Source organism: Musca autumnalis, unplaced genomic scaffold, assembly GCF_047663935.1.
Source record: "Musca autumnalis isolate F117 unplaced genomic scaffold, ASM4766393v1 scaffold_5, whole genome shotgun sequence".
In the NCBI taxonomy this organism is placed as follows: domain Eukaryota; kingdom Metazoa; phylum Arthropoda; class Insecta; order Diptera; family Muscidae; genus Musca; species Musca autumnalis.
This window is the reverse complement of record NW_027412088.1, coordinates 143452050-143469447: the sequence shown is the minus strand read 5'-3', so window position 1 is coordinate 143469447 and position 17398 is coordinate 143452050. Positions and strand designations below refer to the sequence as shown.

Here is a 17398-nt window from a genome sequence, read left to right as displayed (position 1 = left end):
TGGTTAAACTGAACTGCAGACATGCATATCCATGCAAAAAATTCTGTTGTATTGCTGAACAGCATCTTTGGTTGTTTGGTGTGTTAAATTGGATCATCCGTGTTGTTTAATCATTTAAAATGTGTTGCCGGGGCGAGATGGAGCGGGAGCAGCCGTAGAAGTAACACTACTCCAAATTTGTTAATGCCGCGCTGTTGTTTTCACGCCTAAATGAATATGAAATTATAAAGATGTGCAGAAATTGTTCTTTTTGTTTGTTTTTTTTTTTTAGAAATGGTTGCTGCAGTTTTGTGTCACTGCGTTGCTAGCGTTTGATATTTTATAATTTGGGACATTTATAAATTGTGTTTTATTTTTATTTCATTTTTAGTATTTTTTTAATATTAAAAACAGAAGCGAACATATGACCCCACGTTGGGCGCCATCTAAGGAAATTTTTGCAAAATACACTGTGGAATTTAAGCATCCATTAAAATATTGGAACACATTATTTTTTTATTGGTACAAGTCGGTCACTAAGTAATAAAAGTATTATCATGGCGCCCAACATGGGTTTTATTCGTCACTTTTGTTTGTAATAAAAACTTTAGGTTTAAAACGAATGATAATTGCTTCTTATTCCAATTTGAAATTAAGACTTCCTCCAATCCGACTATTTGGACTCCTTGCAGTTCGCCTCGTTGGGCGCCATCTAATGGAAATTGCAAAATGCACAGCTGAGTTTAATCATTCATCAAAAATATATCGAAACAATATATTTTCTTGGGCACATGTCAGTCAATAAGTAATTAAAATTTTATAATGGCGCCCAACGTGGGGCTTATTCGTTAATATAGTTTGGAATACAAATCTATAGGTCGAGGAACAAGTTGAGTTGACGCACTATGCTCAAATTTTTTTTTTTTTGTTAAATGGACAGGTGCAAATCTAGGGCACGGGAACAACTTTTTTTTAAATTTAAAATTTTTTTCTTATCAACTGTCCTTTAACAAAGGAATTTTTGGAACTTCAAAGGCCCATATCTCGGGAAGTATGGACTTCCGCAACAAATGTTATATATATTTGTGATCAGGGTGACTAAATCTATCTGTGACAAAAATTTCATTTCGATCCGAGAATAGTCTTATGCCTACGTCGATAACAAGCTTTACGTTGCTTCCTATTCCAGTTAGAAATATAGACTTTCTTCAACTCTCCTATATGAACAGAGTCAATTTCGTCTAAATGCCCCCCAGGTTGGCCGCAATCTAAGGAAAATTGCAGACTAGTTTGTGGAATTTAATCATCGATCAAGAATATCTTAAAACAATATATTTTTATTGTTTCAGGGCGGTAAGTTAGTTAGGACAAAGATACAATGGCGCCCAACCTGGGAATTATTTCTTAATTTTATTTCTAATAATAATAATTTTAGATTGACAACGAACAATAATTGCTTATTATTTCAGCTACATATTATGTGATTGTCTTAAAACTAATCGCCTAATGCGATTCTGTTATTATGGCCAGATATTGTTTGGAGACCATACAGACTTCCTAAATGTCCCCTATATACACTACGTTCATACAGGCTCCCTTCAATTCTCCGATGTAGACTACGTTGAGTTCGTCTATATGGCCCCACGTTGGGCGCCATCTGAGGAAAATTGCCAAATACACTGTGATATTGAATCAGTCATCAAGAATATATCAAATCAATGTATTTTTAGTGGCACAAGGCGTACAAACAATTATAATAAAGAAACAATGGCGCCAAACGTGAGGCTCATTCATTAATTTTATTGTTAATATACAAATTTAGGTTGACAACAAACGACAAATTCCTTCCTATTTCAGTTATATATTAAGAGATTATCTTAAAACTATTTTTGCTATTAAAATGTTGCCGACCCATCCCACTCGTCTATAAAGACTCACTTTCACTCGTCAAAAAATAATACCTTTAGCTCGTCTATTAAGACTACCATCAACGCGTCTATAAGCACTGCCTTCAGTTAGTCTATAAAGACTCCCTCCAACTCGTCTACGAAAATTCTCTTCAGTCGTGTATAAAGACTACATTCAGCTCGTCTATAGAAATTCCATTCAGCTCGCCTCGAAAGACTCTCTTCGGTTCTTCTATAAAGACTGCGTTCATCTCCTCTATGAAATTCCCCTTCAGCTCGTCTATGAAGACTCCCTTCATTTCATCTATGAAGACTCCCTTCAGCTCGTCTTTAAAGACTCCCATCAGCTCGTCTATAAAGACTCCCTTCAGCTCGTCTATAAAGACTTCCTTCAGTTCGTAATAATGACTCTCTTCAGGTCGTCTAAAAACATCATTCAGCTTGTCGAAAAAACTGCCTTCAGCTCTCTATTAAGACCCCCCTCTCTGTTTGAGTGCCATCGTTGTCCAATGGTTAGCATGCCCTCCTTGCACACTGAATGCCTGGGTTCGAGTCCCTCGAAGATGCCCTGATGTCTTGAGCTCGCCTATAAAGACTTATTTTCAGCTAATATTGGCTCCCCCTCTGATGGGTTTAGCGTCATTTTTTATTATTTTAAGAAGACAATTTACTTACAGTGGCGCCCGATGTGGGGTTGATGCTTCTTTGCAGCTAAAAAATATTCAATTGTTGATTCCTCTACGAGATGTTTGAAATTCGTTCCAAAAATCAACTGCTGGCAGGTTTCCCGGTCCTCTTATCAACATGACCTAAACTCGGTTGAAAATTAACCATTTACACCCACTTTAATGCTAATTCGGCGATCTTTTCTTGCTGTGTATCACCCTGTATCAATAGTTCCCCTCCAAATAGCAATATAAGTATGGATGTGTTTGTGCCTAAAAGTGAGTGATTGTGTAGGGCTTATGTGTTTTTGTTTGTTTTACAACTACTACTCATCGTTCGTAGTAGTTGTTGTCGTTACTCGTCGTCGCTCATTGCTTTTCCGATCTTTCGTTGTTGTGTTTCTGCTGCTGCTGTTTGTTGAATGGCTGACTGCCTTTATTTGTGGAGTTTTATGGTTGGGTGGCGGGTATTTTATGAAAGTATCAAATTACCTTTTTTAGTTTTTGTGTTTAGCGTGTTTTTTGCTTTGTTTTGTTACGCCGCTCCTGCCTGACTGCCAGCCATCATTCTGGCGTTGATGTTATTATAGTTGTTGCTTTAGTAATTTTTTATATGATAATGTGCGTGTATTGCTCTTTTTCTCGTTATTATTATTGTGTGCCCTTTTGTTCTCCACCATACATTCAGTTGCAATGTCTGTCGCCAACGGTTCTTCTTCTCCGTACCTAGTTCATGGGTTTATGAATTTGAATTCTTGGTTATAACTTTATATGGGAATTGTATGGTGGGGGATGAATGTATAAATGTGTAATTGTTCCACTTCCTTTAAGATTAGACAGGATTTCAGAAAGCTGTGAAATATTTTAATAACCCTTCCATGCAATCCGCAATAATTATTATATTAATACAATATGGCAACCCTTAATTGAATTAGCATTACTAATCTAATAACTGCCAATTATAATTAAAAAACTTTTGACACTCCCTGTGTTAACAAAATTATGACAACCTTTGCTAAATGCGTTCCGCCTTTTAATGCTTTATCTGCAAGAATGTCGAAATTTGGGCGATTTTTACTCGAAGACCCTTAAGACTTAACAAATGTAAAAACTTGTGAAAATACGTTGCATTTTTGTTGATGTGTTTGCGCATTTATATCAACCCAGTTTTAATAAAACTCCCAGTGTAAAAAAGGTTTAATTTCCACTGAAATCCAAAACACGTGTTTTGGCCAAATTAGTAATGTTTTGACAGCTATTCTATTCCATTGACAACCTATATGACGAGCTTTATAAAAACCCCTCTTGATGTAAATGAGGCTTAAAATGTTCCCACCTTTAATTGCCTTTCCATTGCACATGAGTCCCATAATTCGCATCCCCTTAATACCCGTCGGCATTTCGTGGCAACGGCTCTTTGAGTTTTACACTAAATACAGTTAGATTTGAAATGCTCTTTTTTCATATAGAAAAAAACAATAACATTTCGCATAAAATATCACATTACTTTTTTAAGCGAAAAAATGAAGAATTGTACAAACAGCTTCACAATAGAATAGTTGTTTTTTTTTATTTACTAAACGGTTATATGCACAAAAAACAATAAGAAAAAAGAATATAAATAATCATGGTTGGAGGCCCGTGCAAACAGCACTGCCTTTTTTCTTCTTATTATAAACATAATCTCGTAATTTGATAATATTTCGAATATTCCGAACTTGTTTATGTTTATAAGAGTAATATGATGCTAAATGCGACAAAAATGAAATTGACAGGAGGAAAGATGGTTGGAGATGAAGACGAAGAAGAAACACACAGAATAAGAAGAAAAGAAATAATTATAAGGAATTAAATGTGGATTTGTTGGAGAAACAAAAGATGAAATATTTACGCTTTAAGGCCACCAACGAAGTGTTTGGCAAAAAAATAATAATAACCTGTATTTGGAAATGAGGGAAATTTAAAGCTTAAAATTTCGATAGTTGAAGGAATTTTGTTTAAGGGCAAGGATAAAACGCACTTTACACTAGCATTAAAACCAGTCTTTGGGGCAAATATGTCATTTGTTTGACAGTTATTCTATGGAATTGACATCTTGCATGACGCACGTTTTAAAAACCTCTTTCGATGTAAATGTGGTTTTAAGCTACCACGATTATCTTAAGTTACCTTATAAAACTCCACGATTATCTTCACTTACCTTATAAAACTCCATGATTACCTTATAAAACTCCACGATTATCTTCACTTACTTTATAAAACTCCATGATTACCTTATAAAACTCCACGATTATCTTCACTTACCTTATAAAACTCCATGATTACCTTATAAAACTCCATGATTACCTTATAAAACTCCATTATTACCTTATAAAACTCCATGATTACCTTATAAAACTCCATTATTACCTTATAAAACTCCATGATTACCTTATAAAACTCCACGATTACCTTATAAAACTCCATTATTACCTTATAAAACTCCACGATTATCCTCACTTAGCTTATAAAACTCCACGATTATCTTCACTTACCTTATAAAACTCCACGATTATCTTCACTTACCTTATAAAACTCCACGATTATCTTCACTTAGCTTATAAAACTCCACGATTATCTTCACTTACCTTATAAAACTCCACGATTAACTTCACTTAGCTTATAAAACTCCACGATTATCTTCACTCACCTTATAAAACTCCACGATTATCTTCACTTAGCTTATAAAACTCCACGATTATCTTCACTTACCTTATAAAACTTCACGATTATCTTCACTTACCTTATAAAACTCTACGATTATCTTAATTTACCTTATACAACTCCACGATTATCTTCACTTACCTTATAAAATTCCACGATTATCTTAATTTACCTTATACAACTTGCGATTATCTTCACTTACCTTATAAAACTCCACGATTATCTTAAATTACCTTATAAAACTTCACGATTCTCTTAAGTTATGTTATCCTACCTTATAAAAGTCCACGATTATCATAACTTACCTTGTAAACTCCACGATTATCATAACTTACCTTGTAAACTCCACGATTATCTTAACTTACCTCATAAAAGTCCACGATTACTTTCACTTACCTCATAAAATTCCACGATTAGCTTAACTGGATTTTTAATAAAACTAAATGATTATCTTTAATTACCTTATAAAACTACACGATTATCGTAAATTATTTTATAAAACTCCACGATCATCTTAAATTACCTAATAAAACTCCACGAATATCTTAGATTAGCTTATAAAACTCCAGAATTATTTTGTTTTGCCTTATAAAACTCCACGAATATCTTAGATTAGTTTATAAAACTCCAGAATTATTTTGGATTGCCTTATAAAACTCCACGAATATCTTAGATTAGCTTATAAAACTCCAGAATTATTTTGGATTGCCTTATAAAACTCCACGATTATCTTAACTTACCTTATAAAAGTCCACAATTACCTAACTTATCTTATAAAAGTCCACGATTACCTTCACGCACCTTATGAAACTCCACGATTATCTTAACCTACTTCTTAAAAAAATTCCACGATTATCTTAACCTACTTCTTAAAAAAATTCCACGATTACCTTAACTTACCTTATAAAACACCACGATTATCTTAACTTACCTTATAAAACTCCACGATTATCTTAAATTACCTCACTAAACTACACGATTACCTTAACTTACCTTTTAAAATCCCACAATTTTTGTGAATAAATTATATGAAAACTTAAACAAACATTTTTGACATATTGAAAATTGCATTGTTGTTGTGCTACTTATGTGACCTGATAAACAGATCTTGTCTGTCAAATAAATTACTAACTTTCCCAAAATTCTAGACCCACGAATCGGAAAGTATATATTAAATCCAGCTGTTCTTCTGTATGGAATGAAGAAGATGAAGACTTTAGGTCAACTCTTTACATTTTGACATTTTCAAATATCATTCGAAGCTCAAATTTGATATTCTCCTAAAATATGGTTTTCTGTATAAAATCAAGCAAAGCATTCATTTTATGTTGGCCTAACTTCTGTATTAAGAGTAACGGTCTCATGGAACCATTATTTTTTTATACACCATAAGAATATTGTTCATTTTCAGTTTACTATTTATTCTCTCACTTTGTATTCGTCATCGCCACCGTCACCTTCAAAAACTGGAACATAGCAAAGTATGAGCCAAAGCCAGACCAGGCGCACTACAATATTCGTACCATCATAGTACCATTGTTATGATAATTATCGTTTGTAGTGTAATTTGATATCCTTTGAGTGCAGGCAGACAACAAATACAAACAAAGAGAATGGGAGAGAGGAGACACATATTAAAATGTACGCAGCAGCAGCAGAAATAAAAAGCGCAAAAAGCAAATAACGCTACGGCAACATTGACAAAAACAACATGATGAATATTGGTCTTCTTCGGTATAGGGAATGTAAATGTAGGTTTATATTCTTTGTAGTACAAACATACCTATTATTGCGTTGATGATTCAATAATGTACGGTCTTCTTGTTATCATTCCTCCCCTAAAGTGTTGTTTGATTTTAAGTTTCGTGTCTTCTTTGATGATAAACTGGATGTCAAGTTTGATGCCAAGGGAAGGTTGATAGAGAAGTTTCCTAAGAAATCGTTTATATTTACGAAATCCAATGGATTTCAATTGTCAATTCAAACAGCTGATCATACTAGCTACCATTTGTTGCATTTACTTCTAACATATTTTAATAAAAATGCTTCATTTATGCTGTCAATTGTATTGAATATCAGTCAAATAAATTACGTATTTGTCCCAAATACTCGTTTTAAATGCAAGTGTAAATTAGGTTCAAAGACTAAACAAATATAAATATACTGCAAAGCGTTCCCACTTTTGATATGTAAAAATCTCACAAATGATGGCCATCGCCCTAAAAAGGCAAAACTTAAAAGTAAATTTACATCAGGCTGATTTTAACACCTTCTTATTTCCGCCATGATTAGCCTGTAAATATTATTTATATCTGCCTTCCGTCGGAACGTTTTTGTCCCTTTTGATGGGTTTCATTAATCAACACCTCATTAGTAGTTAAATAAGATTAAAAAATGAAAATAGAAACACCTAAATGAAAAACGAACACCAATTGTAATGAAACGAAAACCTTGGACACAGAATCTGGTAAATCTATCCGCCCCAAAACACCGCCATCATAGTAGCCACCATCATCATCATCAACACCATGCTTATCGGTTACACATTTAAATATGAAGTAGTAGTCCATATTTTATTGGTTTTTGTGGTTTTGGCTATTGTTATCGTCAACGACCGCGCGTTGTAAAACCCATATTTTTGCGGCGGCATCAACAGCAGCAGACATTGAAAAACACCTTGCAAGCGATAACAAAAAAGGAGAATGAACACCACTATATTTTTTGCTGAAAAACTGAAGCATATAAAAAATGAATGAATGTGCGGTGAACACTCACTCTTCGATGCAACACAAACACAATTATGAAAAAATATGGTTTTCGTTATATAAAAAATTGTGAGCGTCTGAGTGTTTGTTTTTCATTATATAAAACAACTGCCATATGTACACACACTTACACTTCATCATTATTTTATTGTGGCCCAAAGGAGGGGTCTTCTCTGCTAACATATCAAATTACCAACATGAAAATGTATAATACAACAGCAAAAACACAATGAACTGCGGCTAAAGCAAACAATCGCACACACATTTGAGCTTGAAAAACTAAAACACAACTCAATTGGCATTACTTTTGAAAGAAGAGTGTTGCCATTATCTCATGTCAGTTTTTATTAGGGCTCAGTTATTCCAACTCACCACACTCAAATGTGGTGAATGAAAAGTTATGAATTATAATTGTATTAAATTGTATATTTTGACTCAAATTGGATTAGCTTTTACTTTGAAGATCATTATCAGCTGTTAACTGCCAAAATGAATTTACAATGTGTCATATTACACTCTCATGACTTCTTAATCAGTAGCTATGCACTCTCTTTAACATGGTCCCAAGTGGCTATTACATTGTAATTCATTAGCATCACCTGCTTGTGTGTTCAAGTGAGAGAGAGAGAGAAAGGGGTTGTTCTTCTGTCAGCAACAGTTACATTGTTGTTTGATGAGTAAGAATGTTTTTAGGTTAAGGATGTGGAAACTAAATGCCAGCATTCGGTTTCAAATCTACGACATCGTGAATTTTTTAGGAATCTATTTTTAGTGATTTTTCAATCACGTTACATGTCAACGTACTACTACATATCCTTAGAAAATTACACGATCATCTTAAACCTAATGCTTTGTTTACATTTACGAAATCCACTCGATTTCAACTGTCAAATCCATATGTTAAACGTCAAATGAAATCAAGATGAGATTTCATTTGACGTTTGAGCTATGGAATTGACAGTTGAAATCGAGTGGATTTCGTAAATGTAAACCAAGCATAAAGCACGATTGTCTTATATTACCATATAAAACATCACGATTATCTTAAATTACATTATAAAACTGCTCGATTATCTGAAATTACCTTAAAAAATTCCCCGATTATCTTAAATTACCTTATAAAAGTCCACGATTATCTTAAATTACCTTATAAAGATCCACGCTTATCTTAACTTAACTTATAAAAGACCGCGATTATCTTAACTTGCATTATAAGACTCCACGATTATCTTATCTAACCTTATAAAACTCGACGATTATCTTAAATCGCTTTATAAAACTCCACGCTTACCTTATAAAACTCCACGATTATCTTATATTACATTATAAAACTCCGCGATTATCTTAAATTACCTTATAAAACTCCACGATTATCTTATATTACATTATAAAACTCCGCGATTATCTTAAATTACCTTATAAAACTCCACGATTATCTTCAGTTACCTTAAAAACCCTCTATTACCGTAAATTACCTTATAAATCTCCATGATTATCTTAACTTACATTTTAATAAAACTCCTTGTTTGTCTTAATTTACCTTAATTTATGTTGACTTACCTTATAAAACTCCACGTTTATGTTAACTTATAGTACGTTTACATATAATCGGATTTAACAAACCCACTGGGTTTCAAACGTCAATTCCTTTGTGTATACTTCAAGTAAATCCTGAAGGCTAACCCGGCAAAAAGCTATAATATAAACATGACCTTACCTTATAAAACTCCACGATTATTTTAACTTACCTTGTAAAACTCCACGATTATTGTAACTTATCTTATAAAATTCTACGATTATCTTAACATACCTTATAAAACTCCACGTTTATCTTAACGTACATTATAAGACTCCACGTTTATGTTAACTTACCTTATAAAACTCCACGATTATTTTAACTTAACTTATATAACTCCACGATTATATTAACAACACGACGTGTGTTGTTTTTGCTGTAAAGCAGACCAACCGAATTTTGGTGTGTGCATTTGTCGAAATTCTACGACACACACAAGTGGAAGAGGTTTGAATTGTTTTCGCAGACACTTTCGTCGGAGTTGTATGAGGTTGCCAAGGAAAAACTTCTCATTGAACTTTTTTCTTTGCTTACCTTTATACTTCGAGCTGACGATTGATGTTTGGGTATAAAAAGTTTCTTGTTGAAGAAGTTATTGAAAAATAACTTCGGTGGAGAATATCCACAAACAAGAAACAAGGGAACTGATGAGATCCAGTGGCGTGGATCGAAACTATAGTATTCCCTGCCTTACCCCTTGGCGAACAATGCCAAATCTTTTCCACTAATAAAATAGTTGTTTTAAAATATTAAAACAACAACAATGGGATTAAGCCAGACTATTTTGAAAAAACAAAATTGCAAACGCTATCCCAATAAAAAAAACGCCACAATGCTTCAAATTGAAGACACTGGCACGACGTGTGTTGTTTTTGCTGTAAAGCAGACCAACCGAATTTTGGTGTGTGCATTTTTCGAAATTCGACGACACACACAAGCGGAAGAGGTTTGAATTGTTTTCGCAGACACTTTCGTCGGAGTTGTATGAGGTTGCCAAGGAAAAACTTCTCATTGAACTTTTTTCTTTGCTTACCTTTATACTTCGAGCTGACGATTGATGTTTGGGTATAAAAAGTTTCTTGTTGAAGAAGTTATTGAAAAATAACTTCGGTGGAGAATATCCACAAACAAGAAACAAGGGAACTGATGAGATCCAGTGGCGTGGATCGAAACTATAGTATTCCCTGCCTTACCCCTTGGCGAACAATGCCAAATCTTTTCCACTAATAAAATAGTTGTTTTAAAATATTAAAACAACAACATTGGGATTAAGCCAGACTATTTTGAAAAAACAAAATTGCAAACGCTATCCCAATAAAAAAACGCCACAATGCTTCAAATCTCATAAAACTCCACGAATATCTTAACTTACCTTTTACTAAAACTCCACGATTATCTTAACTTACCTTTTACTAAAACTCCACGATTTTCTTAACTTACCTTTTAATAAACTCAACGATTATAAAACACCACGATTACCGCATCTTACCTTCTAAAACTACACGATTGCCTTAACTTACCTTCTAAAACTACACGATTGCCTTAACTTACCTTCTAAAACTACACGATTACCTTAACTTACCTTCTAAATCTCCACGATTACCGTAACTTACGTTCTAAACACCACGATTATCTTAAATTACGTTATAAAACTCCACATTTATCTTATGCCAAGTTTACACTTGCGCTCTAAAATCCACTGGATTTCACGAAATCCTGAAATACATCCCGGTGTTTACACTTATTTTTTTGTTGATTTCACACATATCACAATGATCAAGGTAGATGCATACGCGCAGCTGATCGAACATGAATTTTCAAAACAAGTTGTTGCAAATTGAATTAGTCATCAAAAATATACGACAATATAGAACTTTACAACTTTATTTCGAAAATTATCGTAAAACTATCTATATATAGTATTAATTGTGTATAGAACCCGTTCCCGTACTCCGAAGTCTAGCAAGACTTACACCTCTCTTTAAACAAAAATAGCGCCGAATAACACCCTATTCTCCTGTTTTCTGCCATACAATTTTGGCATAGTAGAAACTAGCAACATGTTCATTATCATCTAAATACGATAGCTGATACGTTGATTTGCTGCAGTTTTTGCAATTTCCGTCATTTTTTCGTTCCCGTATTTTTTAAGAAATGTGTATGGGGAAGCAATTTTAGACATTTCGCTCTTTTCTCTAACATTACCATTAAAAAAGTACGAGAACGCAATGAAAAATAGCATTGTAACAAAGTAATCTAATATTTTTTTCACATTGTTTAAAAATTTTGATTCTAAAATTTTTTGTTGCAGCAATTGACCATCTACCTTGTTTATTGTGATACGTGAAAAGTGTTGCAACTTTTGGTACTTTTTCAGTCACAAACAGGGTTGTATATCATGTGTACTGTGATTTCGATGTTGATTTCGCTGAAATCACGAAATGAGATGATTTCATTTTTGTATGCGAAATCATGATAATTTTTGCTTGATTCCGCGCGAAATCATGAAACGCCTTCGAAATCACGAAAAGACGCCGAATGTAAACCAAACATTAATTTACCTTTTAATAAAACTCCACGATTATCTTAACTTACCTTTTAATAAAACTCCACAATTAACTTAACTTACCTTATAAAACTTCACAATTATCTTTATCTACCTTATAAATCTCCATAATTATTTTAACTTACCTTAAAAAGCTCTACGATTATTTTAATTTGTCTTCTAAAACTACACGATTAACTTACCTTAGAAATCTCTATGATTACCTTAACTTACCTTCTAAAACTCCACGATTATCGTAACTTACCTCCTAAAACTCCACGATTACCGTAACTTACCTTCTAAAACTCCACGATTATCTTAACTTACGTTTCAATAAAACTCAACGATTACCTTAACTTTCATTTTAATAAAACTCCAGATAAGTTAAACTTGGAGTTTTATAAGGTACGTTAAGATAACCTAATAAAACTCCACGTTTATCTCAGCTTACCTTATAAAACTCTACAATTATCTTAAATTACCTTATAAAAATCTACGATTATCTTAACTTGCCTTTTAAAATTCCACGTTTATCTTAACTTACCTTATAAAATTCTGAAAGTATCTTAACTTACCTTATAAAATTCTGCGAGTATCTTAACTTACCTTATAAAACACCACGATTATCTTACCTTACCTCACAAAACTCCACGTTTACCTTAAGAATTTCCTGATATCCCTATAATTTGTTTGGTTTATCCGGGTTATCCGAGTAACCATCGATGGCGCTTATCTGATTTTGTTTCTCTTCTCTTTTGTCATACCTGTATGTCATGCAGCTTCAACTGTTCATTTTGCCTTCAATATTTTAGTATGTTTTTGTATCATTTTCTTCCTCCTCCCTTTTCTGTACACCCTCAAACCCCATGAGCCTTGTTTAAATACAAAACATAGCCATCTCTACGTGTAACTCAGTGGGGAGTTGGGTTTATATTTCACTTTTTGTTTTAGTTGTTGGATGTTTTGTTTTGTGTACTTGAAATCAAACACCTAAAGTGCTTTTATTTCCAAAGATGGGATATAAATGTTTTCTGAAGTGTGTGTACGCTTGTGCCTCCTGAGTTTGTCATCAGTATTTGTATTCGGTGTTGAAAGTCAAGAGTTTCAAAATAGCTCCGTTAAGTGACTCTTCATTTTCCCCAAAGAGACACAGCAGAGATCATATTATGGAGAATTTGAAACCTTAAATGGCATTATCATTTATTTCCTTCCGTTTTCCATTGTTTTAGTTTTGTGTTTTAGGTGGCATTTGTCGAACTACTCACACTAGAGAGTCTGGTAGTCACTTATTGTGACACAAATAATTTGTTGCTTTATTAATTCACCACAGATGTTGGGCATTTACAAACAAATGTTAGGAATCGTGTGGATTTGACTTTCACATGCTTGTTGATGGAAGATAGGAGGATGCTTAGTCTTGGAGTCTAATTTAAATGTCAATTGCAATTTGTAACAATATTTGAGGTTATTTATATTGCATTTAAGTGTAGTAAAGCGAAGGATGAGGGTGAATTTGTGACATTTGACCTGAAAAACATTTAACAAAGTATGCCAGCCAGTTGTAATCATAATTTAGAGCTGGGAAGTGGGTTGATGTGTTACAAATTAAATAAAAATTGTCAATTAGTGTCAAGAGCTGGTGGGGTGGTACTCGGTATGAGGAATAGTGAGAAAGCGTCTTTTTTCCTTTGAAAACTAAATAGTTTTGTTGTTTTTCCCTTGAGAAACTGTTCTAGGATATATCCCAATTTCTTAAAGATTGTTCGGGAATTTCCTTAGGAATATTAAATTATTTCCCCTGGAAATACCCAATGTTTTCTTAGAAATAATCAAGGTGTCTTCTTCCTAAGAAATCGCAAATAGGATTTTTTACAAATGTACACAATGCCTTTACAAATATCTCCGTTTTATAAGGAATATTGGGCGTTATTCTGAATGAAAACTCCCCGTGAAACTCCCTTATGTTGAAACGGCAAAGAAACAAAACTCGCGGGGAGTTTTTATTCAGAATAACTCCATTCATATTTGCCCAAGATATATCCACTATATCACAATTTCCCCACCATATGCATCTCTAAAATATTGGCAATTTCCTTTTTCCATAATGTAAATGTGCTATAATATTACTTTGCATTACGACACTCACTAATCTCTCTCTCTCTCTCTTCTCTTTGTTTTCATTTTAGTGGCAACTCTGACAAACAGCATTTGGACTCATCAAGTGATTCAGAAATGGAAGGTGCTCTAATGCAACAACAACAACAACAAAGTCATGGCCCCAACTCTGGCAATAGTAACCCGAACAACAACAATAGCAATCATCATACAACGACACAACATCACCAACAGCATTCACATCATCACCAGCAGCAGCAACAACAACACTCAGCACAACAATTATCACCCAATCAAACGCTTAGTAATCATCACACCCACCATCATCATCAGCAGCAACAACAACAACATCATCAGCAACAGCAATCACACACAGCTCATGTTACAGCTGCTGATCATGCGCTTAGTGCCCAGCTAATTGGTAGTCCAGCATTATCAGCGGCAGCCGCTGCTGCTGCCGCCGTTGGATCAGCCAAAGTTTCGGGTAATGTAACCAGTCAAATGGCTCCACTGCCCGCTGCCGTTGCTTACTCCCATCTCCATAATGTTATGAGCTCCATGCCCATTTATGATATGAGTGAATATCAACATTTATGATTTTAGTTAGATGCCATTTGTACGGGCAACAGTGAATGGTTAACAACGTCAAAGGTGGCGACGACGGCGGCCGGCGGAGCTCCTGAAACAACGGCCATGGCATCGGAAGCAGCAACAAATTCTCCTCGTTCCGGCCTGACATACAGAGATCAACAGCAGCAACAAAGTTTTTATTTCTAAAATTTCCTACAACAACTTCCAGTAGAATCGTTAATCACCATAAAATGATAGCCAACAAAAATCTGATAAACAGCTTCAATTTAGTTTAAAGAATCTCTCTCATTCTCTCTTAAAAATAGTAGACAAATTGTATTAGAGATAACAATTCCACAAAGCAGCATAGTCCCTCCAGTACCATAAGAGTACGGTTATGCTGGAGCTGATTATGATGACAATGACTCTATCTTGATTTATTCATAGCGCCATTACCATGATAATAAACGGCTGTATAAACGTACTCTAACATAACTGCAAAACAAAAATTTCTAACACATTTGAGGTTATGTATTCCAATTTGATCAAAAAGCAAACGAACCCTCCTCCTTGACTCCCAGTGGAGCATAGGTCCTCCAAACAAGAAACCCCCTGTAAATATCGATAATTATCCATAAATGATTGAATATAGATACAAAACAAGTTATTACAAATATTAAGAAAACAAAAAATCTTAAAACAAAATCAAAAACGTGCAAAAATTTAATTCTATAATTAAAAATATTAATTATTATTTTTTAATAATTTTTAAGTAGTTTATAGCGACATTAATCTCCAACCATTTTTTGTTAAAATACTTTTTAATTGAAAAGAATAAAAATGAAAACAAAATATAAATTTTTTAAATTATTAAAAATATTGAAAAAAATATAGAAAAAAAAAACAAATCATGTTTTCAAATTAAAAAACAAGAAAATGTAAATAAACAAATATAGATGAAAAGTAATTATAAACATTTGTATTTTCTTTATATGTATATTATTTTTGGCTTATAAGGGATATTTATACCCCCTGCCTTTGGAATAACAAGGGTATATACACTGGGGTGACGACTTTTTACAACTGACTGACAGGATTCTCTTCATGAAGGTCATTCACACTGAACATTTGGACACAACTCGGAGCGCATTATAGCCTATTTATATTATAGCCTTTTCCCGGGTTAACCTTCTTTATGAGGATTTATTTGACGTATACGCAAAGGAATTTACATTTGAAACCCAGTGCGTTTATTAAATCCGGTTATATGTAAACGTACCCAGCAAAAATTTGGATCCGGTAGTCATTACGTAACCCATTACAAAGTAATGTAAACAAGCTTCTTTTCCCATTACAAGTAATCTGAAAAGTAATGGGATACTTCTTAAAAAAATTACAAGGCAAACCTACTTACTTTGCTCCTCACTAAGTAATGAGGACGGTGGCACAGTGAGTGTGTGTCCGACTATAAATCCTAGGGTTGTGTGTTCAACGCTCACTGTCGGCACGCCAGTCTTTTTTAATTAAAAAATAACAGTTCGTGGTGCACATGTGCACTGCACATTTAAGTTCTTAAGCAACCCTTAATGTTCGTGTGCGTGGCATAGTATGTAGTGTCTAAAAAAAGTCTTCCCAAAATCATGGGTTTTGTAAGGGATATTTGGCAGCCGTAACTGTCGCAAACCCCCTTTCTTCCCCATTATTTTTACAAGGGCATGTCGCACTCAGTTTGTAGTTATTTTATGACCACTAGAATAACTAGTTATTCTGTGGCCACTAGAAGTTGAAAAAATTCTATTTTTAGAACAGTTGATGTAGAGATTTTTTTAATTTCATCACACTTCTTACTTTTATGTTACTTTATTTTATTTCGCTCGCTGTGCGAGTTGAACACACGAACCCTCTGATTTCTAGCCAAAGACACTACATACTATGCCACGCACACGAACATTAAGGGTTGCTTAAGAACTTAAATGTGCAGTGCACATGTGCACCACGAACTGTTTTGAGGTTCTTGCATCTCCGAATATCGGCTCGATTGTTCTGCGAAGATGGATGTTCAATGAATTGATGGCAGGAATGTGTAGCATACTTTTTGGCATCGGAATACTGAACGTTGTTGAAGGCAATGGTAGGGAGATTTTTATTTATATTAGAACCAGATAACCTCTTTAATGACCAACAAGAGCTGCTTCGTATTGAGGTTGCAATGGTTTAGTTGTTCCAACCATCTAGATCACCTGTGCTCTAGAACTACTCTCGGCACTCAACCGGTCAATTCGGTCATTAGTTGGATTTTCGGCACGAAGTTGGTGACGTTGTTGGAAGCCCTGGGTGGAAAATTTGGTCTCATAAAAGGAATTTCTACCCGCTGAAATGAAACGCTTAGACCCTCATGCGCCAGGGAAAATCGGTTCAGATTTCGATATAACTCTTAATTATATTTTCGATCGATTTGAAATATTTAATGCATCAAACACGCGTTATACATATGTATGTCCAATTGTGATGAAATTTGGAATGTGTGAAGTAAAAAGGTCTAGAAATAAATGTGCCAAATTATATCGAAATCG

The 17398-nt window shown here is 34.1% G+C and overlaps 1 protein-coding gene across 1 annotated transcript in view; it reads left to right on the top strand.

Moving 5' to 3' along the window:
* Window positions 1–15788, top strand: part of so (SIX homeobox 1 protein sine oculis) — an 89626-nt gene extending 73838 nt beyond the window's left edge. Inside the window, exon 7 of the mRNA XM_073957108.1 lies at window positions 14327–15788. Coding sequence (XP_073813209.1) covers window positions 14327–14852 — 526 coding nt within the window. The 3' untranslated portion in view covers window positions 14853–15788. The remainder of the gene's footprint in view (window positions 1–14326) is intronic.
* Window positions 15789–17398: the final 1610 nt, after the last annotated feature.